The following is a 23,570-nucleotide window of genomic DNA, read 5'->3' as shown; positions in this document are numbered from 1 at the left end:
CAGGCCCTTAGCAAGGTCATGATGAGAGTCAAAGGCCAAGACCAGGCCCTCAGCCAGTGCATGATGGAGCCCTCACCCAGGGCACAGTGGGAGACATGTAGGCCAAGATTAGGCCATCAGCCAGAGCATGATGAGAGGCCCATGAGGCTAAGGCCAGGCCTTCCTCAGGTCCCCAGGACCAAGCCTGGCTTTTCACTCTGGACTGATGGGAAGCTGACAAGCCTAGTGACACTCCGGTTCTCACCTCAGGGCATTATGGGATGTGTGCCATGAGGACTCTAGGGAGGGCTAGAAGCCAGGACACCCCCCCCCCCCCCCCGGAACAGGGTGCAGGATCTCCTCTCTCCACAATTCCACAGAAGAGGCTTATTTCAGCTTTTTTGGGGCCATCATCCACGTTCAGGTTCTCTCTCTGAATTCTCTCTCAAGAATGAGCTCTCTCAGAGCTGATCTCTGGGAGGTGTGACATACTGCCTGGGAGGAGGCATGCATCCTTCTCCCATGGAGCCTCTGGTGGATTCGAACACCAGACAGGCACGTTACCAGCCCAGCCCCTGCTCCTGGACGAAGTGATGTCGGCCACGACTGCAGGCTTCTGCGTGGTCCCACTGCATCTTCCTCGGGCGCGCTTTCTGCCCTTACCAACACCAGCCCTCCAGGACAGAGTAGACCTGTCCCCCGACCCCCCGGGCTGTAAATCTTTACAGAAGCGCACAGCCACATCACTGTCTCACGGAAGAGCTGCTGGGCTTAACTGTCGTGGTTAACCATAGCGCCAACCCAGTTCCTCTTTCTGCTCTTTGGACAACTGGATCTAGCAGGTCATCCTTGCTGGCTGTGGCCCTGAAGCCCTACCCTGAGACAGGGTGGCTGTCGGTCCCCAAATGGAGCCCCAGATGTCTGAACTGAGGTCCAGGGCCTGTGTCCAACCTGGGCTCTCTGGTGCCCAGTACAGGCCTGTGAAGGTGGGAGAGACACGAAACAGCAGAGGTGGCTGGTGCATCCTAGGTGCGAGGGGAGGAGCATGCGCACAAGAATGAGGTGGCTGCTGCATCCTGTTTGAAGGGTGGAACATAAGAGGAGCATGCGCACAAGAATGAGGTGACTGGCGCAGCCTGGGCGTGAAGGAAGGAGCATGCGCACAAGAACGAGGTGCCTGGCTCAGCCTGGGTGTGAGGGGAGGAGCATGCGCACAAAAATGAGGCGGCTGGCGCAACCTGGGTGTGAGGGGAGGGGCATGTGCACAAGAATGAGGTGCCTGGCCCATCCTGGGTGTGAAGTCTGCGCATGCGCACAAGGAAGGCCGGTGTACAGCAGAGATGCTGGGCACCTTGTTGCTGGACTCCTGCTCAGGACGACCAGTCCTGGCCTCCTGCACACCCTGCGCCACACCCCTGCTCAGTGTCTGCTCCTATGGGATGAGGGAACTGCCCGGGCACCCCCACCCTTCCCAAAGGAGCTGTGTGGACAAAGCAGAGGACGGCCAGGGGGAGGTCTGTCTGGTGACACGCTGCCTGTGAGGGGACTCGTCACTGCTGCATAGGCAGATGCATCTCCTGAGACAGGCCCAGGCCCGGGTGCCCATCACCTATAAAGAGAGAGGCTGAGGGCACAGGTCACGGTGGGCACTGACCTCTCGCTGTGAGGAACAGGGGGCTGTTGAGATAGTTGGACGCCAGTCGTTTCCTCTGCAGAAGACAGAAAACAGAATCTAGGATCAGCAAAGAGGCCGGGCTCGACCTCACCACTTTGGCTATCTGCCTCGCCTAGGATCACCAGAGAGGTTCCCGGACAGCACAGAGCAGCAGACGGAACAGACGTGGAGGCATCATGCCAGCGCTGGCATCACAGGCTCCGTCCAGCTGGGACCCTGTGTCCACTCTGTCCTGTCAGATTCAGGAATGATGAGTCAGATCTGGCCCAAATTGAGGCAGATGCATATCCTCTCCTACTGTCTCGGAGCCACCAAGGACACTGGACCACGAGGGCCTAAGTGGACAGTCAACAAGGCAGTGCTTGGAGCTGGGGGCCACCAGAGTAGGCTGACTCTCCCAAGAGCCGGCTGAGAAGCCACACCCTGGAACGATGATGAAGATCTATGTAACGGTGGTGGTGATTGTGGCAGTGATAACAGCAGAGGTAACAGTAACAGTGATACCAGTGACAGTGCTTGTGATGGTGGTGGTGTTGATGGCAATAATGTAGACAGCGACTGTGATGGTGGTGATGATGGTGACAGAGTGGCAATCTCAGTGGTTCTGTCCCACCTCCTTCCTGGTTTCCCACAAAGGACAGTCTGGCTCCCTCCCTTCCTCCTCCTCCTCCTCAGCTTTGGGCCCTTTCCTTTGGGCCATCTTCTCTGATCCATGATGACACCTGCAGCTGACCAGGTGGGCTCTCAGGGTGTCAGGGCTGTGGCTGGGCCCCCTGTGCCTCACCTGATTCAGGGTGAAGCACCTCAAGGCCTTGTAGCCGGCACGTATGCCAGGCCCCCGTGCAGCTGTGCCCAGAGGATCGTGGGTTCTGGCCCTTTCTCTCGCTGACCCCTGAACTCAGGAGGGGCAGGTGGGTGAGGTGACAGAGGGTGGCTGCGTCCCCGGGGGCTGTCCCTGCTCTCTGCGGCACCCACCTCGGTCTCCAGGAGGCCACTGTAGGCGGGGTTTGCAGTGCTTCTCCGTTTCCGCTCCTGGCGCCTGTTCTGGATCCCTGCAAAGCGGACGTAGGGTCATCGTCCTCCCTGCTCCCACCTGCTGCCTGGCACCTCCAGGCCTGCTGTGCCCACCCTCACGCCTCAAGGCCTCTTTGTTGCCTGACCACAGAGTGGCCCTGGGTGGCGTGGGGCCTTCAGCGATTGCCTGTCCTGTTCTGGTGGCCTTACACTGTGACAAACAGGGGGACAGTGACATGTACTCAGAATCCAGGGGGGAGTCTTAGCAGGAGGCCAATGCTGTTCTGCTCACTTGGCCTCTGGCCATCTTCCCAGGGGACCAAAGACCCAGGATGGCTGAGCTACAGCGTGAGGCTCACAGCGCAGGGTGGCGGTGTGTGTGCACGCACGTGTGTGCATGTGTGTGTGTGAGCGCACCCCAAGCAGAAGGTCTAAATGTCTTCTGTGTTTGGCACCAACTCCCAGAGAGAACAGTCCCTGTGTATGCACTGTGCTTTCGCTCCTTTTTGCTCTGAATGCCAGGAAGCTCTTCACCAAGCACTTGGTGCTGCCTTCAGGGCCGAGTGGGGGCCGTGACCCGCCTCGGTTTGCAGTGGTCCTGATGTTTTCTCGCGAATCCTTGTCTTCTAGGGCTGGAGTTTCCTTGTCAATTCTTTGTAGGGTTGGGTAAACTGAGGCGGTCCTCAACAAGGCATGACTCAGTGGTGGCAATAATGGGTCCAAGCACCTTGGGGATGTGAGGACACGGCACAGCAACAACAATCACAACACAGCACTGAATGGGGTGCGCGCCCATGAAGGCACCCCAGACCTTCTGCAGGAAGAGGGCAGGCTCACAGCAAACAGACGTTGAGCACCTCACAGGGGCAAGGTGTTCAACACGGAACTGCCTGTGAAAGTGAGTAAGGGCAGGCGATGGAGACACCGCCGCTTCAGCCCCGAGCCCGCAGCACGGTCAAGGCTGCAGGAACGTGAGCCACTCGAGTATCTGGTCTCCCAGTGCACAGAAGTCAGGTACTGACGTGAGTGTCTGGTCTCCCGGTGCACAGAAGTCAGGTACTGACACGAGTGTCTGGTCTCCCGGTGCACAGAAGTCAGGTACGGACGCGGCTCCACTGCGGCCTGCTGGCTGACGGGCTGGGCTGCTCACCCACAGTCTGGTGATTTAAATCCACCAGCTGCTGCAAGGTATAAGGACAAGACAGTCTTTTCTCCTTAAGAGCCACAGTCTCAGGGAGCTCTGGTGGTCTAGTGGCAAGAAGCTGCGCTGCAGTCCCAACGGGGGGGCATGGTTCAAATCCACCAGAAGCTCGGCTGGAGGAGGAGAGGCAATCTCCTCCTTTTCCAGTCAGTATATAACAAGGAAAAAAAGAATAAAAAAAAAAGATTCAAAGTCTCAGAAAAAAAAAATCATTAAAAAAAAAAGATCCAGAGCCTTGACGTGGACAGGAAAGTGGTCGGCTTAGAGAGACGTGTGAGTGGCTTGGTGTTCAGTATGCATCAGTATCTGGAACAGTCCAGATTACTGGGAGAACGATGAAACATGACCCAGAGACGCCAAGGGAGCGTGTGCTGGGGGAGTAGACGGCACCCACAGGCTTGGTACTCGATGCTCGGCTGACACAAGGCTTCAGTTTAAAAACATGGTTCTATCCCAGAGGCACACGGTTCAAATCCACCAGATGCTCTGCTGGGGAAGGAGGGACAATCTCCTCCTGTACCAGTCAGATCTGATTTGATGGTACATTCACACAAAAATAATAAAATTTTTTAAAAAAGTAATAATAAATAAATAAAAACATGGTTCTGAGAGGCACCAATAAAATGAAGTGCAGGAAAACTAACAGCAATTCCCAAGACCTGGGAAAGCTTTTCTTCTCATCACAACTGCACAACAGCCTTGCAAAGCTGAAGTGTCCCTGCCGCTGTAAAGGGGAAAAGTGGAGTTCAGTGTGGGGACTGGAGTGTGACCCCAGGGTCCGTCCCAGTGCTCATGGAGCTCTGTGTGTGAGTGTCTCTGATGAAGACTGCTCACCTGACCTCTGCCCTGGCACCCCTAGAAGTAGGCTTCTGCCTGGGTGGGTGCCCTGCTGTTTCTCTGATGCCATCCCTCCTCCAGGAAGGCCTCTGAACCAGCGAAGCAGCCCCACTGAGCCTGACCCCTGCTCCACGAAGGCCTCCAAGCCAGTGGTGCAGCCCCACTGAGCTTGACTCCCACCGCCAGGAAGGCCTCCAAGCCAGTGGGTTAGCCCTGCTGAGCCCGCCACTGTCCTCACCTTCCAGGTGCTCCGTCGTGACCAGGCCCAGGGCTACCATGAAGGCAATTTTCTGTGGGAGGAGACAGACATGTCAGTGAGCCTGCAATAGGGACTCCCCACAAAGGCTATGAAGTACGTGTGCTCAGCAGGTCAGGGAGGGACAGTGTGGCCCCCTGGGTACCCCAATCCCCACAGTTCTAAAACCACGTCCCTTCTAAGGTGCACCCGGACCCCGTGCAACAATGGCCACTCACAGGGGATACTGAAGCGCTACTTAGACAAGCGGAGGGCCCAAGAGCTCTGAATAAAGGCACCTTCTCAGGGACATTTTACAGACTGAAGGGCAGAAGGGAGGCCTAGTGGCGCAGCAGTTAAGCACAACAGCACACCAAAAGGTTGGTGGTTTGAAGCCACCCAGCATCTCCAAAGGAGCTGCTCATCTCCTGCAGGGCTGACAGCCGAGGACGCCCTCGGGGCAGCTGTCCTCTGTCACAGCCACTGGGACTGGATGTGAGTCCCCCCATGCAACAACAAGGCCCATGGCAACAAGGCCACCACACTTGTTGTCTGTCCCATCCAGCCACTGGCCTCCTCAGAGCCATGCGAGTTCATTTGCTCACTTAGTTTCACTGAGTTTGCATGAACCGATGCATATGAAATCCAAACCGTCAAACTAGCCCAACACGCTGCATCTCTTCTGTTCTCTCCATCATCTCATCTCATCCTACGTACCGTTCACTTGTGTAATGATCAGCCCTCCTGGTAACATTACACACACACACACACACACACACACACACACACACACACACACCCCATTCCATCACATCAGATACACTCCTGACTTTTACCTCAAGTTCTCCATCTGACTCTAATTCTTGCCTCTCAGGGCAAACGCTTGAAGATCCTTCAACATGCAGATAACACAACCTTGCATGCTGGAAATACAGGCAGCTTGAAGCACTCATGGATGACGGCCTAAGTACGGGTTGTACCACAATACTGAGAAACCCAGCACCCTCACACTGGACCAACACACACATCAGGATGGCCAGAGAGAAGACAGAAGTCATCAGGGACCGCCTTCCACTCGGGCCCACAGTCGATGCCCATGGACGCAGCGGAAGGCCATTCAGATGGGGTCTTGCACTGGGCGACCGTGCTGCCAGGGGCTCTGAGGTGCTGAAGACGATGATGTCCCTTTGAGGATGAAGGGGTACCTGACCTAAGTCACTGTGCCTCCCACCACTGTGTGTGCCGGTGGAAGCTGGACGATGAGCAGGGGATGTCTCCAAACTGTGGTGCTGGAGAAGAACACTGACTACACCACGGGCCACCACGGCAACAAACAAATGCTCCTGGCAGAAGTGGCACCAGGAGCTCATTAGAGGGAGGGCATGGAGACTTTTTCACATACTCCAGGCAGGTGACAGAAGTGGCCAGTCCCTGTGAAAGACACCACCCTGTTTAGAGAGGCAGTGAAAAGGGAGGACCGAGATGGCGTGACACAGGGCTGCCACCATGGTCTCATGAGGACAGCCCAAGACTGTATGGAGGGTCACTCTGAGTTAGTGACACTCGGTGGAACCTAACAACAGCTATCTGGGTCAGTTCAGCTTCTGAGTTAGACAGCAAGTCAAGGCTCCACGCAGAGATGCTGCTGTCTGACCTGACAGCTAGGCGACGTTTTAACCATCCTAAGTGTTCTTGAAAAGAACTGTTGCAACAATGAATGACTAGAAACCCTAAGTCTCTGTAAACTTTCATTAAAATTAATTAAAAAAAATTGACAACTAGACTTTAAATGAGGATTTGGTATACTAAGCCCGATGAAATGAATAAAAAGAAAAAAAAACCCTGTTATTGTCTAGTTGCTGGTGGCACAGCACACTAAGCACTGGGCTGCCAACCCAAGGGCTGGAGGTTCAAATCCGTAAGTTGCTTGATGAGGGAAGCCGCTCTGCCAACATCTACAACCTCAGAAACCGTATGAAACAGCAGCTCCCCCCCAGCCCCTGCCTGCGTGGGGATGAGACAAGTCATGATCAACTCAGCAAGGTGTCAGGTCTGGGGATGGAAGGTTTGTGTGTGAGCACGTACATGTACACATAGGAAGAGAGAACCAAGCTTGTTAATTTCATGGGTCAAAACATCTAGAGAATTTCCAAATAGTTACTTCAACACACCACCTCTTGTAGGTAGCGCCCACCAAGAAGGCTCACTGTCCTGCAGGTGGGCCCACACGCCCTGGCACTCGTTCACCGTTTTCTATGTGCCCACACTCCAACCTGCCATCTCTGCTTCCAGGAATCTGAGAGACATAATCAGAGATGAAACACTTTCACTGCAGCCTTATCTTCTGCAAGCATGTTCACTGTCAAGGCACTGTCTACGAGAAGGACTACCAACAGCCACTTTACTCTGATGCTGGGGTTTCCTTCCTTACCCTTCAAGTACTATTTTAGATCCGAGACCAAAGATCACGTAATAAAGCTGGTGTCAGTGGTCTTAGCCAAGGGCAAGGGCAGGGTTCAGTCCGTCACAGTAAGGTTGGTTTTTATTAGTTAGCCTTGACCACGTACCTCTTTGTCCCCTCTCAGAATGCTGGTGTAAACTGTGCTCAGACATCCACTGTGGGGGTCCCTTCACATATGGGTTACACAGTTTCCAGATAGGGCACTGATTGTGTTTCGTGAGTAAGACCATCTTGTAATTACAATAATCTTTTTAAAGGACAATCCAATCCTGTATTTATTACCGTGCTGTGCCTGGTCCTGGGTGGAACAAATTAAAACACATTTCATACACACTTTCCCGCTGTTAACCCTCACATGTTGTTGTTGTTATTAGGTGCCGTCGAGTCGCAGACAACTCATAGAGACTCTGTAAATGAAAGACCTGAGCACTGTTCATAGAGTTTCCGGAGGCAAGCCATTTCAGAAGTGGATGCCACTCCTGCTTCCAAGCTTGTTTTAATCAGGAAGCTCCAACAATCACTGTCCATCATGGATAACCATTATCACATTTGTCACATCAGTGTCACAGTGTTCAGCATTACAGCAACCACGAGTTACCTCTGTATAGCAATGCTATACCACATAGAAGAATGTTTGACAAAAGCACAATCTGAACCAGGCCCAAGGGCCGCAGGCCTGAAGGCCCTTCAAGGCTTTAAGCTACTGCCTGCCTTAAACCCTATGCCAAGCCTCAAGGGCCTTGCTTCCGGGGGGAAGAGCAGTACCGCACATCAGACACAAGCCCGAGAAAAGCACATGACCCTCAAAACTCGTGATAACTTGCACAGAAGGACCATCATGCTCGGGCAGCAGGAAGCCTGGGTGGAGAACCCTGGGTTGAGTCATCCAGGAACAGCCTGGCCGCCTTCCCCTCATATATACTTTTCGGCTGTTAAACCTCATATACGTCGTACCCTTTGAAAATGTCCTTCTAAAGAATGAGCAGCCAAGATCATGTATCTTACATCCTTACTATTATTTTTTTATTATTATTTTGTGTGTGCGTACCATCAAACTGGATCTGACTGTTACAGGAGGAGACTGTCTGTCCTTCTTCAGCAGAGCATCTGGTGGATTTGAACCATCCACCTCTGAGATTGCAGTGCAGCTTCTTGCCACTAGGCACCAGAGCTCGCCACATCATTATTGAGATTTCACTATCTGTATGTCTAAAGTTATGTTGTTGTTGTTATGTGCCGTCGAGTCGCTTGCGACTCATAGCGACTTTATGTACAACAGCCCTAAACTCCGCTTTGTCCTGTGCCAATCGCAGTGTCTCTGACACTCCCATCCCGATTACCCCAGTCACTGAATCAATCCACCTCATAGAGGGTCTTCCCCTCCTGCGCCGTCCCTCCACCCTCCCAAGCATGATGTCCCTCTCTAAGGACTGGTCCCTCCTCACAACATGTCCAAAGTATGTTAGATGGAGCCTCAGAATCCTTGCCTCCAAGGAGCCACCCGGTTTAACCCTTTCCAGGACAAATCTGTTTGTTTTCCTAGCAGTCCATGGTATTCTCAATACTCTTCTCCAGCACCACAACTCAAAGGCATCAATTCTCCTTCTATCCTCCTTGGTCATTGTCCAACTCTCTGATGCATAACAAGTGATTGCGAACCGAAGAATAAAAAAAGAAATGAATTTAAATAATGAAAAGCATCATCATCTTTCTCCCTGTTGTTGTTAGGACCCTCATTCTACCTCGTCTCTCACTGCTTTGAGAGTAAACCCACAGCCCATCCTGCTGTGAGAATCAGAGGCTGGAATCCCACGGGAGGAAACCGCCCTTCTGTCTCTGGAGGCATCACCGACGGCTCAGTGTAACTTGCCTACTTTCAACTATTTGCTTTGTTTTTTCAAATCAATAATCTCCCTATATGCATATGGACTACATTTTATACTCAGAAGAAACCTTCTATTTCCACTAATTTTTCTACTAGTTCATTTACAAAATTAAAATACAAATTTGAACAAATTCTTTCCATTTCTCTCACCTCCCCACTGATGAAATTGTACAACCCAATGATTAATCCCCTCTTCCCCTGCACATCCACATCCCTCTGCTTCCAGCCTCTCCCACCCCTCCTGGATCCTTATACTCCTTCTACAGTAACGGTCTTATACAATGTTTATCCTTGTGGGACTGAGTTCATTCACTCAGCATAATGCTTTCCAGTCCTTCCCAAGTTAGGTAATAATTTACAAAGTTATTGATCCTGCGTGCTGCATAGTATTCCATTGTGTGAATGTACCATAATTTCTCAATCTGTTTGTTTGTGGTTGACATTTGGGCTGTTTCCATGTTCTTGCGATGGTGAATGAACACTGGTATACAAATCACCATTTGTGACTCAGTTCTCGTATTCTCGGTATATTCCAAGTAGTGGAATAGCTGGGTCATGATGGAAAAGATGTGGTGAGAAAGGAATTCTTAAACATTGTTGGTGGGATTGTAAAATGGTGTAACCATTCTGTAAGGCCAGTTGGTGCTTCCTTAAAAAGATGAACATAGAAATTCCACTATTCTTTTTTTATTTTATTTCTTTTTAAGAATTTCCACCTACTGTGGAAGTCCCAGGACTGCAGCCACTCATCTGATTTGTCATGTGTGACACTTGCCTTTTATCAGCCTTTTCCTTACACTGTTGTTGCAGGTGCTGTTCAACACACTGGGATCTATCAGAACTGCCCGGATCAGCGCCAACTCACAGTAACGCCACCTCTGACGGACAGGACACGACCTGCTCTGCACCATCCTCAGTCCCAGCTGCCTTTAGCCCACCGCTACAGCCTCAGTGCATCTCACAGAGGGTCTCTCTCCCCTTCGCTGACCCTCTACCACGATGTGCTTCTCGGGCAACGTGTTACCAGATGCTGGTGAGCTGAACTTCGTTACCATCCTGAGGACAACCTCCCTCATCACTCTTGTACTGGTGCAGCCACGTCCTCCCCTGCACAGACCCTCTCTGTTTCCAAGCATCATGTCCTTCTCCAGGGCCTGGGTCCTGATAACCTGCCTATATAGACAATGGATCGTGTGTGGATTTTTGCATCTAGGCAAGAGAGCTTGAGGTTATAAAGGGATGTGCTCACATTTTCTGTTTAGGCCAAAAGCGTCATAAATAGGGTTTCCTTTTATACATTTAAGTCTGTCATCCATTTGAAATGGATGCTGGTGTATATGTTGCTGTATGGATTCATTTTTATCCTACAGATTTCCATTTGTTCCAGTATTATTTATTGAAAATGCCACCTTCTCGTGGGTTTAGAGTCGGCCCCTAAGCATATACTAACTTCATAAATACAAGGGTCTCCGTCAGTCCATCTGTTAGCAAGCACTTGGACTGCTGCCGTCTCTCCACTGCTGTGAGTACCGCTGGCATAAAAATGGCTGTGTATACATCCCTTCATGTCATGGCTCTGGTTTCTATAGGGCACATGTCCAGTAAGTCACGTGGTTCAAACCCACCAGCGGATGCATGGGAGGATGGACAATCTCCTCCCGTGTGATTTACTACCTCTGGAACCCTGCTTTAAGGTCAGCTACGGGTCAGTTCCATCTCAATGGCGCACAACAACATCACATTCCCAGTAGGGGTAGGGCTGGGTCAATTCTACTTCCAACTTCTTGAAAAAGCGCCTGCTGCCTTCCACAGTGGCTGCTCCATTTCATGTCCTGGACACCTGGAGGCACGCTGGGGTTTGGTTGCTAACTCGAGGTCAGAGGTTTGAACCCACAAGCTGCTCAGTGGGCGAGAGACGGGACAGTGTGCTTACGGGAGTCACACGGCCTGGAAGGGTCATGATAGGTCGGAGTCGACTTGATGGCAGTGGAGGTTTTGTTGTTGTTGGTTTGGGCAGTAAAGCTGGCTAAATGCTCAGCAGATAATGGAAAAGTTGATGGTTCGAATCCATCTAATGCCTTCATAAGACAAAGGCCAGTCAATCCACGTCTAGTAAGATTCCAGCATAGGAAAACCCTTGTGGGCCAGCTCTGCCCATCACATGGGGTCACCAAGATTTAGAGGTACTCCAGGGCTGCTGACCACCCCCCCCCGATACTTAGATAATTCTGTCTACATTATATTATATCAGGGGATATTTGTTATATTCTACTGTGATTCTCTCATCCTGTTAGTCCTGATCAACAGTTAAATACCTGCATTTGATGCTACGTACCCAGGTTTCTCCAACTCTCCTGATTAAAAATTAGCCTCTAGTCATTTCTCAGGAACGGCTCACGGAAACCACCTTCCCTGTGTTCTCTTCAAGCTCAACACTTTTTACCTGTAGCTTTGAAACACAAGGGGCAGTTGAGCTGGATATAAAATCCTTGGCTTGCATTTTCCTTCCTTTAGCGTCTTGTTGATTTGCTCTACTGTCTTCTGGAATGGTGCTCTATTCAGTCAATATGTCAGTGTATTTCTTTTCCCCTAAAGTGGTTCCTTTGCCAGGATCTTACCAGGATTCTTGGCATCCACTGACAAGACAGTAATTTCACACATGGGGTTGTTTTTCAGGGTCCTGGTGGGACAGAGAGTTACATGCTGAGATGCAAAGTAAAAAGTGGTGGTTCAAGCCCACCAGCTGGTCCACAGGAGAACATTAAGGCCGTCTCCTCCCATAAGTATTAACAGCCTGAGAAAGTAGTGGAGGCCTGCCATAGGCCAGGATTGACTTGACAGCAGTGGATTCTTTTTTCTGAGGGAAAGGAAGTCACACTGTTGATAACTGTACAGCCATTTTCCCTGGTGCACAGTGTGCCCTTTCATTGTATATGTTAAAATCCTAATTTAAGCTTTTCCTGGATTATATTTAATAAGTTTAGTTAAGTATAAGTATTCTAATATCTCTCTGGTGGCACAGCCCAAAAGTGTTGTACCAGAAAGCTATGCTTCAGTGGTTCAAATCCACTGGGAGCTCTGTGGGAGAAAGATGGGCCTTATCTCCCTGTTCGGGTCACAGCCTCCAAAAGCGGATGCAGGGTCACTATGGGTCAGAATCAATTCAGCAGTCAGCGTTAGGTTTCACATTCTCTGTATGCAGAGGAATGAATAATATTTTTAAAAAGCTAAAATTAAATTTAAACTATTTTAAACATTTTCTATTTTAAACATAACGCAGCAGCACCACACCATGAAAGAACGGGGCCCACAGATTCAGTCTATAAAAATGTGTGCTTACATTAATGCAAGATCAATGAAATGACAAGGGTGTCTGCACTGGTGTCTGAGGGAGAGTCCCTGGGTTCTGCTGCCCAGTTCACTCAGGCCAGGCTGTGGGCTGGTCCTCTGTGGCTTCCACATTAGTTCCAGGTCCTGGGGCTGCCCGGGACAGAACAGTGGGGCGAGAATCCCCAGCAGATGGGCTTCTGTCACTGTGCTCATCAGGGAAGACAGGTGTGAGAATCTGAGGGATGGAAAGGCTACGTACTGGCTTCCAGTTTCCTCACTTGATCTTTCCATTCCTTCCATGCACAAAAGAGAATTTTTAAAAAACTCTTTAAAAACAGAACTCACCTACACAGGGCGCTTATGTTATTACAGCTACAAGTTCACATGCTAAGAAAGAATATGGATCTGGACAGGGAGCCCTGGGGGCTTGCTGCTGGGTGTGATAGGGTCTTATACGGCTCACAGGGACCCTACAAACAACAGTTCTGAACTCCGCCCTCTCCTGGGCCATCCTCGGTCTCTGATACACTTGAACTCCCTGCTATCAGTCCATTCTGACGGAGGCTGGTTTCTCGTTCACTGACCCTCCACCTTCCCTGCATCATGTCCCTCTCCAAAGAATAGCACCTCTTAGCAACATGCCAAAAGTATGTGAGGCAAAGCCTCATCATCTTTGCCTTCAAAGAGCACTCCAGCTGCTTGACCGTCCATGGGATGTTCAGTGCTCTTCTCCAACACCACAGCTCAAAGGCATCAATTCTTCATCTGTCATTCTTATTCACCATTCAGCTCTCAGGTGCATAGCAAGTATACCACAGCCTGAAACAGGCAAACCTTAGTCCTTAAACTGTCATCACTGCTCCTCAGTAATTTGGAGAGGATCCTGACTGCAGATTTTCCCAGAGCAATGTCTCCTCACTGCTGATTGCAAGTGTACTGATGGTAGAGCCAATTAAGATGAAGTCATTGATAATTTCAATCTTTTCTCCATATACCTTGATACTGCCTGTGAGAATTTGTCTTCTTGACACTGAGATGCAATCATATTGAAGACTGTGGTGTTTGATCTTCACCAGCAAGCACTTCAAGTCTTCCTTTAGTAAGCAAGGTCGTGTCATCTGCATACTGAAGAGTATTGCTGACTCTTTTCCAATCTTGATGCCACATTCTTTTTCCTAGACTTCAGCTTCTTAAATTATTTACTCAGCATACGGATTAAATAGATACAGAGAAGGATCCAAATCTGACACACACCTTTCTTAATTTCTAGTGGTTTAATGGTTAAGGAATTGCGCTGCCAATTCAAAAGTGCACAGTTCGAATCCACCAACTGCTATGTGATAAAAAGATAGGCTATCTCCTCCTGTGTGATTTACTGCCTCTGAAAACCCACTGGAGGGTTAGTTATGGGTTGTTCCAACTCGGCTGTACACAACACTATGGGGATGGACAAGCCTTGTGATATTTATTTTGGTTTTTATTCTTGGTGCATCTGCTGTAACTCCTTCCTTCTCCTTTTGAACACTGTTCTCACTTCTACTTTCTTTACTGCTCACTGCATCTTCTGCTGTGTCTTTCCTCTATGCTCACCCAGTTAGGGATGTATTTCTATAATGGTTTCGTTATTTTTCCTATAATACCACCAACTTATATCTCCCTCCTCCTGCCCGTTTAGCCACCTCATCACTTAGTTTCGTTTTGTGATTTTCTTTTTTGGGATGTCCTGTCGAGTCAGAAATGGCTTTCAGAGGTTGTAGATCACAAGGGACGAGATTACCTGTCTCTCTTTCATGGCTACTATTTAACTTCTTGGTTTTTATTTATAGTATAATACTATATTCCCCCTCCTTGAATATCTTTACCGTGTAGCAAAGAACAATGCTGTTCACACTCCTATTTCTCTTTAAGGCTGCTTGTACTGATGTTCTGTTAGTTAGTCCTTTACTATATACATAACTGAATGGGTTATAGGTCTCTGGACCAGCTAGTTTCAGGATGGAGGGAGGGGCCACATAGCTTTCCATTAGCAATTCAAAGGCTCTCTCTGTTCTCCTGCTGAGCATCTTTCTTCCAGCAGGTTGCCTCGGTGGGATTCGCTCTGCAGTCCCGTCCCTTCTGGCCTTCCCACAAAGCCTCAGATGGTTTCCGCCATAGTCCATGCTCCCAAACACCTCACAAACAACAGCTACAAGTTTCTTCAGGAGGTGCTTGCTGGTGCTCCGTGAGACACACCAAGCCAGCCCTTCCTGCGTTCTGTCCCCGTCTTCCTCCTTACAGCCCTTCTAGAAGCTGACACAGTCACCCTGGCTGCTAAGGAACATCCTCACTGTTCTTCTCCCAACACAGTTTTGTAGTTTTCCTTTGGCAGCCTGTGATATTTCTAATACTCTTCGCTAACACCACAATTCACAGGCACCCATTCTTGTTCAGTCTTCTTTATCCACAGTCCCAGCTTTCATATGCATGTGAGTGACTGCAAACGTCATGACGTAGGTCACACACATCTTAGTCCTCGTCTAAGGCACCTTGGCTCTTTAGCGTAAAGAGGTCCTTCTGCAGCAAATAGGCTCAATTCAATCACTGCTTGATTTTTTAATTTCATCTTCAATGGGTGCTGATCTGAAAAGCAATTTTCCTGATTTATCTAAAAATCATGGTGGTATAAAAGCTTGTGATTATGAATTTATCTTGATGGATATTTTATTATATTACCTAGTGTATATTTTTTTAAGATTTAAATAGGCTTTATTGTTACAAGTTGGGGCCCCCAAGCAGGGCCTTCCATCCGTGGTCCCAGGATGTCACCATGGAGACATCAAGAGGTCATGACTGCAGGAGAGGTAACTGAAGGACATGACTGGGGCTGTCCCGCCAGGAATGCAGGAACATGATTAGATGGTCCAGGGCTGGTCAGGACACAGGATGGGAGAGGACGGTCCCCTTCATTCCTGCTTCTTGTAGCTCTCCAGGTGTGACAGGACCCAGGCCAGCGGCACAAGGAAACAGATAAAGCAGGCAGTGAGCCCAACGATGGAGTCCATGACCCTGACCTTCTCCCACATCAGCTTCAAGTGCACCTGGGCACATGGCACTAGGACCCGCTGGGCCAGGCCCAAAAGGTCCCTCCGCAGCAGGTGGACTCAATGCAGACATAACGGCCTGATGCGGACTGCAGACAGTGCTCAGCGCCAGGCCAAAGTCAGGAAGTAAAAAATCTATAGTACATAGTATTTTTAGTAGTATTTCTTTATTTTCATTGTTGAACATTGTATCCTCCCACCCCTCCTCAATCTTCTTGCAGGGCAGACCCTATTCCAGATTGCTGTCGTATGTATAATGCCTAATCATATATTCCTTTTGGACAGTTCTTTCTCTCATATGTTCTAATACAGAGTTCATTCTTTTCCTATTCTCTCCCCAATATCCCTATTTCGGTCCCATTTTATAACAGTGTTATGCAGTGTTTGTCCTTTTGTGACTGAGGTATTTCACTCAGTATAATGCCCTCCAGTTCACCCAAGTTGTGTAAAGTTTTACAAGTTCATTATTTTTCAACGCTGTATAATACTCCACTGTGTGAATGTGCCATACTTTTTCTATCCATTCATTTGTTGATGGGCACTTGGGTTGCTCCCATCTCTTTGCTACTGTGACCAATTTCAATAAACATGGGTGTGCATATATCTTTTTGAGTTGTGGCTCTGGTTTCTTTGGGGTATAGTCCCAGTAGTGGAATTGCTGGGCCAAATCGTATTCCTATTCCCAACTTTTTGAAAAAGTACTAGATGACCTTCCATAGTGGCTGCACCAATCTACATTACAACCAGCAGTGAATAAGAGATCCAATCTCTCTACAACCTCATCAGCATTTGTGATTTCTAGTATTTTTCCCTCCATTAATTTAGTTTGAGCCTATTTGTCTACATTTTACTGATCCAGGCCATAGTTTTTGCTTGTTATGCATCAGAGAGCTGGACAATGACTCAGAATGATAGAGAATTGATGCCTTTGAGCTGTGGTGCTGGAGAAGAGTATTGAATATACCATGGACTGCCAAGAGAACAAAGAGGTTTGTCCTAGAGACGGTGAAGCCAGCCTGCTCCTTGGAGTTAAGGATTCTGAAGCTTCATCTGACATACTTTGGGCATGTTGCAAGGAGGGACAAGTCCTTGGAAAGGGACATCATGCTTGGGAGTATGGAGGGATGGAGAAAGAGAGGAAGACCATCATTGAGATGGATTGATGCAGTGACTGGGGTAATGAGGGTAGGTGTGCCAGAGACAATAAAGTTGGCAAAGGATAGAGCAGGTTTCAGGGCTGTTGTACAGAGGATCTCTGAGTCGCAAGTGACTCAATGGCTCATAACAACAACATGACTCTTAGGAACACATTTTAAAGTATTATTTGATATATCTGTAAGTACAACTAGGTGTTCTTTTTTTAAAAATTTTTTTTAAGTTTTTATTATTTGTGTGTGTGTGTATACCATCAAATTGGATCTGACTGGTACAGGAGGAGATTGCCCCTCCTTCTCCAGCAGAGCATCTGATGGATTTGAACTGTGTACCTCTGGAGTTGCAGTGCAGCTTCTTGACAGTAGGTCACCAGAGCTCCCTAGCAACTGGGTGCTCTTTAGAAGCAGCCTCTGAAAACCTGCTTGGGAGGGGAGGGCTTTAGTTAAGAGATGGTGATGCGTTTTGAGCTTTATAATTACAATCTATCAGTGTCTCTGCTACCCTTTATTGTCTTATACTTTGTTTCTTATACAAGCTTCATTCTGTTGTATCTGAGTAAGAACCCACCCAATGTTGCCCATCCACACTTGCCTTTTCTGGTATTCATCTATGTTCTCACTAAAGCATGTCTTGAGTTTTTCTTTTAATGACGGTTTGTGCACGATAAAACACTTAGACTTGCCATGTCTCTAAATGCCTCTTTTCCTCCCTTGCCCTTGGAAAAGAATTTCCTTGGGTCTAAAGCCTTGAGTGAGTAGTGACTATCCCTCTGCCATCTGTAGTCATCGGCTGTTTTCTGACTGCTGCAGGAAGGTCATGTGTAGTCTGACATGCCTTTGTGGGGGACCTGGGGTTTCCCTTGGGAGTTGATGATTGTTCTTGTTATCCTTGACATGGATTGCTAGCCCTCTAGAATTCCTTTGAGTAACCTTGCCTGGCAGACGAAGTCTACTTTCATTTGAGGACTCACACCAATAATTTCAATCCAGTTCCTGTTGTTCCTGTGTACCACAGAGCTGGAACCGACTCACCGCTGACCCTTCAGCAGATTTTCAGAAGCAGTAAATCACATGGAAAGAGACTGTCTAGCCTTCTCTCATGAAGCAGCTGGCGGATTTGAACCGTAAGCCTTTGGGATGGCAGTGAGACTCCTTACTAAGCCATCAGAGTTCTTCCATTGGACAGTCATTGTAAACAAAGAATGAATGAAAACCTAACTTTTCTGTAAACTTTTGTTAAAATCACAATTAAAAAAAATTTTTTAAAAAGTCATTGTAAGAGTCGGCACATGAAAACAAATTATTTCTTCTTCACCTTCTTCAAGTACTTCCTTGAGGTGCAACCTGAAGCTTTTCCACTCACCTTGCCTCTCACCTGCTCCCCCCCCACACCTCCTCCCTCCCTCCCTCTCACACATGTGCCATACTTTTTCTATTCATTCATTTGTTGATAGGCTCTTGGATTGTTTCATCTCTTTCCTATTGTAACAGTAATAAACATGGGTGTTTATATGTTTCCATAGAAACACAACATATGTTTCTATAGAAACATGTTTCTAGATGTAATCATGTTATATAAACATGTTTCTATAGAAACATATATACATATAAATGTTATTGTCAGGTGCAAGTTGAGTATGACTTAAGCTACCCAGTGAAGAACAGATCTGAACCCTGTCCTGTCCTGTGCCAACCTCACCATCTCTGCCACACTCAAGTCCATTGCTGTGGTCACTCAGTCGATCCACCTGGTTGAGGGTCTTCCTCACCTTCACTGACCCTCTAAGCATGATGTCCCTGTCAAGGAGTCACCTCTCCTGGCAACACGCCCCAAGAACACAAAGCACAGCTCTGCCATCCTTGCCCCCAAAGAGCACTGTGGCTGCGCCTTCGTCAACACCTGTCCGTCTGTTCTTCTGGCACGTGACTCGATAGCCAGAGCTCTTCCCCAACACCACAGCTCAAAGGTCACCCTTATTCACTGTCCAACATGCAGCTCTGCAGCATGCGAGTGACTGAAAAGACCACGGCCCGAATCAGGCACACCTTAGTCCTCAAACTGACATCACTGCTCCTCAGTAATGTGGACAGAGGTCCCTGACTGCAGGTGCCAAGTACACGGATTGTGGAGCCAAGTAAGATAAAAGTCGTCAACAGTTCCAACTTCTTCCCATCTATTATGTTGTTGTCGTTGCAATTTTTTGCATATATTGTTGTTATTATGTGCCACTGAATGGTCTGTGACTTACAGCAACCCTACACATAACAGCTCTGAACCCTGCCCTATCCTGAGCCAATCTCACTCTCCCCGACACAGCTGCCCTATTCACTGTGCCTATCTTTCTATCTATCTATCTATCATCGATCTATCATATGAACTTCTGGTGGCTTAGTGGTAGTGCTCTTCTAACCTGAAGGCCTATGGTTCAAATCCACCAGCTCTTTGGCTGTGATTTTATTTCACTTGATGTGATCATGGTTCATCCACGTTGTAGCACGCGTCAGAAGTTCATTTCTCTCCAGGGCACAGCCAGGGAGCCTGCCACGGAGTCAGAACCAGCTTATGGTAGACCCTCCGGTGGGTTCTTAGAAGCCGTAAATCACATAGGAGGAGAGTGTTCACCATTCCCCCGAGGAACAGCTGGTAGATTTGACCCTCCTGCTCTGGGGATGGCTGTGCAACTGACTCCCTAGTCCTTAGGCAACCAGAGCTCTGCACGGAAAACTCGACGTTACACGTTCTACTTCCCACACACGGCATCACCAGTAAGTGGAACCAAGCAGCTGGCACCTGGGCTTCTCACCAGCATGCACCTGGGGAGTTCCCCACCCTGGGCACCCTACCTGCTCCCAAAGCTGGAGTCTAACAGCCTGGGCTGGGGGCCCACTCACTGCTTGTTTCTAGAATGCTCTGTCCTCATCGTCTGTCATGGATTTGGGGCAGACCACCCCCCGTCCTTGTGAGAACTAGGGCTGCTTCAGTGCCATTCAGAAAGGAGAGGGGTGTGGCTCTTTCCGCATCTGCGAAAGACCATCTCAGGTACAGACTGACGAGGGACGGTATGTCTACGGGTAGGGGGATAGACAGGCCATGCAGGAGTCATGACATGGCAGCAGGGTGACCTGGAGGACACCTACTCCACAGACACTGTGCTCTTTACAGATGGAAGGCTGTAGCAACTCTGAACATGCCAACCGGGTCTACGCTGTGTCCCCAGGCACTCACGGTCACTTCATGTCACTCTCACGCTACTTTAAATCACTTCCTCAGGCTGTTGTACACTTAGTAACTACAGTTTGCGTCCACATCCCTTGTCCACACACTGGGAAACCAAGAAAGTCAGGTGAGTCGTTTACAGGCCATTTCTGTTGGGATGCTCTGGAAACAAGCACACGTCACCTCTGAGGTCTGACCATCAACTAACTGCTGCACAGCATTATCTCGGCTGTAATCATAAAAGAAAAAGACCTTCATCGTTCTTCTAAATCCTGCTGGAATGGTCTGAACCATTCTCAATCTTGAGCTTAGCAGGCAGGCAGTTTCTACCGGTTTTCACTGCATGCCCTTGAGCTGTTTCCAACTTGAATCAACCCTACAGGACAAAACAGAGCTACCCAGTACTGTTGTGTGTCACTGAGTCAACTGAGAAGCACAGGAACCCTGGGAATAGTAGCTGTGAACCCTGCTCTATCCTGAGCCAAACGCATGTCTCCAACAAACCTACCCCCATCAACCAAGGCACTGTGTCAGCCCACCTCATCCAGGATCTTCTTTTCCCTCTACCCTTCCAAGCATGATGTTCCTTCTCCATCCAGGGAATGGTCCCTCCTGGCCATGTGTCAAAATATATGTGAGATGGAGTTTCAAAATCCTTGCCTCCAGGGAGCAACATGGATTCACCTTCTCCTAGACAGACTTGTTAGTTCTCCTGGTGGGCCATGGAATGTTCAAGACTCTTCTCTAGCATCACTGCTCAAAGGCATCAATTCTTCTTGTGTCATCCTTAGTCCCTGTCCAGCTCTCTGATACACAGCAAGTAATTGAGAAGAATACGGCCTGGATTAGGCACACCTTGGTCTCTAACCTGTTATCATTACTCTTCAGCACACCAGAGAGGTTCTTGACAGTACACTTTTCCACTGCAATTCATCTTTTGATTTCCTGACTGCTGGTGCCAAGAGTGTGGATTGTACATTTTAAGCAAGATGAAACTGCTAACATTCTCAATCTCCTCCCTATCATAGTGTTGCCAACTGGCCTAGTGGTGAGAAACTTTGTTTCCTTGATGTGTAATCCATACAGAAGATTGCAGTCCTTGAGCTTCTGCAGCAAATGCTTCCAGTCCTCCTCAGTTTCAGCAAGCAAGGCTGAGGCATCTGTGTAACCCAGGTTGTTGATGGGTCTTCCTCCAATCCCGATGCTACATTCCTCCTCATAAAGTCCAGTTTCCCAAATTAAGTTCCACATATAGTCTGAAAAGGTATGGAGAAAAGATACATCTCTGTTGCACTCACTCCATTCCTGATTTTGGACCACAGTGTTTCCTTGCTCTGACCACTGCTTCCTGATCCAAGTATAAGTTTTACATGAGAACAATCACATGTTCTGGGATTTCCATTCTTTTCAGAGTTAGCCACAATTTACTGTGATTCACACAGTTAAATGCCTTTGCATAGTTAATGAAATAAAGACAGATATTCCTCTGGTACTCTCCGCTTTCAGTCAAGACCCATCTGGCACTGGTGAGAATGTCCCTAGAGTCACTGCCTCTTCTAAGCCCTGCTTGTATTTCTGGCACTTCTCTGTCGATGTGCTGTCCCAGTTATTTTTGGATAATCTTCAGTAGGATTTTTGCCTGCGTGTGATATTCTGGTGGCCAAGTGGTAAGAAGCTGTGCTGCAATCCCAAAGGCCAACGGTTCAAATCCACCACACACCTGGTGGGAGAAGGATGTGCAATCCCGTACCTCTTAAAACCTGGCAGAAGGTCAGCTATGAGAACTGCCCCGAGGGTCTTCTAACCTTTGGTGGGTTCAACACCAACCTTTAGGGGGAGCAGCTGAGTGTTTAACTAACGTGTCACTGGGATTGCCCTTTGCACCACCAGGAACCTTAAGCACAGATTAACGTTTCTTTAACAATATCAATCCTCTTACCCCGGGGTCCCCTGACCATGCCTCCTCTCAGTGCAGCTGTCAGCTCAAGTCAGGTGTTGTTCACTCAAATGCCTCATCGGGGCCATGAAGAACCCACCAAGACCAGCTGTCCCCACAGAAACTTCAATGACATACAGAGAAACCCCCCAGAACTCACCAAGGGCACGTGGCAATTCAAATTCTATTTAAGTCATTATGCTATTTATGCCAATTATGTCATTAGATGTAATTATACTAATTGTATAAACGCCAAACAATCCTCTGACATACACTTGAGAACAAAGGGAACCTGCCCAGAAAACCTCCAATGTTGAGACCTGATGGTCGGCGGAAGGGGGCCTGGTGAAGTCCAGGTCAGACCCAGCACCTGTCTCGCTCACAGCAGGTACTCAGCCACGGAATGAAACCGGGTCTCCTGGGATTGGTATTCCAGGCTGAGAGGTGACTGGGCTCATACCACAGAACGGCTGGGTTGGGTGTCTCCCAAGCACTCAGGACAACTCAAAGGAAGGCCATCAAGCCCCTCTTGTGGTGTTAAGGGTTTACTGTTCAAAACAGCTTCCCTATCCATTCACTTACTTTGTCATGTAATGGGCAGGGATATGCAAATAGAGTGCCTTAGCCTCGTCTCAAGGGGATTGGCTAGTCTCGCCCATACACAGGAGATAGGCTAGCCTCGCCATTAAATTGGGTCGATCCTGCAGCCGAATTGGAGGATCTCTCCCACAAAGCAAAGCAGCAGCAAGAGAACGTAGCACATCCTTCAGGCCCAGAGATTCTTGCACCAGGTGGGCCCACAGCAGTGGCAGCATAGCCGAAAGAGAGGATCAGAGACTCAACAAGAGACGGAGTGGACCTTGGGACGCTAGCCCCAGAGAATCAGGGCTAAGAGCTTCTGCTGAAGTTTGCTGGACACCGGGAGGACTCAGGGGTGGGGGTGGAAAGCGTAATTGGCCGGGCTGAGAGCTTTGTAACACAGGCCAAATCGGTGAGGCTTAAGGCTGAGGGGCCTGCAAGCACAGTTTGGAAGCTGCCTGACTATTCTCCTACTACCCTGGATTATAACCTTTTGACTTTCCCAATACAGTTCTGTGAGCTATCGCATTGGATTCTGGACCCAGTAAAGCAGAAGACTGGTGTTGAGATGAGTAGAGAGAGGCTCTGGAGCACCGGGACATGTCTGACCTCGGGGGAGCTGGTCTTGTGTGGTTGATACTGTTGACAGGGGCAGTTCCCCTTTGTGAGGTTGGGAAAGGTCAGAGATAGCCGTCCCCACATGGCCCTGTTACACCTTTCCTTCTCAGAAACACTCCATGGCTCCCTGCTGTCTAAGGAACAAAGATTAGTCTTGGCAGTTTGCACTGCAGTGTTTCAAGTCCGTGTGCTGACGGCTGTCTTTCACTCCATGCCTAGGTACCCACCGACTTATGGGACCTTTGCTTAAACCAGTGGCTGAGGGTCACTCAGATGTCCAGAGGGTCCACGTGTGTTAGCAGAGCTGTGTTCCACAGGGACATCAAGGGGCTGGGTTTTCAAAAAGTAGAGTGCCAGGCCTTTCTCCTG

General features: G+C 48.8%; 1 protein-coding gene across 2 annotated transcripts in view; it reads right to left on the bottom strand.

The window, feature by feature from the left end:
* The window catches only part of PHF21B (PHD finger protein 21B), a 106,460-nt gene that overhangs the window by 16,725 nt on the left and 66,165 nt on the right, over positions 1-23,570 (bottom strand). For both annotated transcript variants that reach the window (XM_006888037.1, XM_006888038.1), the window contains exons 6-8: positions 4,945-4,996; positions 2,630-2,706; positions 1,634-1,688 (exon numbers count right to left, since the gene is read on the bottom strand). In XM_006888037.1, the coding sequence (XP_006888099.1) occupies positions 1,634-1,688; positions 2,630-2,706; positions 4,945-4,996 (184 nt within the window). The remainder of the gene's footprint in view (positions 1-1,633; positions 1,689-2,629; positions 2,707-4,944; positions 4,997-23,570) is intronic.

This window comes from Elephantulus edwardii, unplaced genomic scaffold, assembly GCF_000299155.1.
Source record: "Elephantulus edwardii isolate Elephantulus edwardi_28Jun2011 unplaced genomic scaffold, EleEdw1.0 scaffold00064, whole genome shotgun sequence".
NCBI lineage: Eukaryota > Metazoa > Chordata > Mammalia > Macroscelidea > Macroscelididae > Elephantulus > Elephantulus edwardii.
The sequence above is the reverse complement of the archived record's forward strand: the minus strand, read 5'-3'. Positions and strand labels throughout refer to the sequence as shown.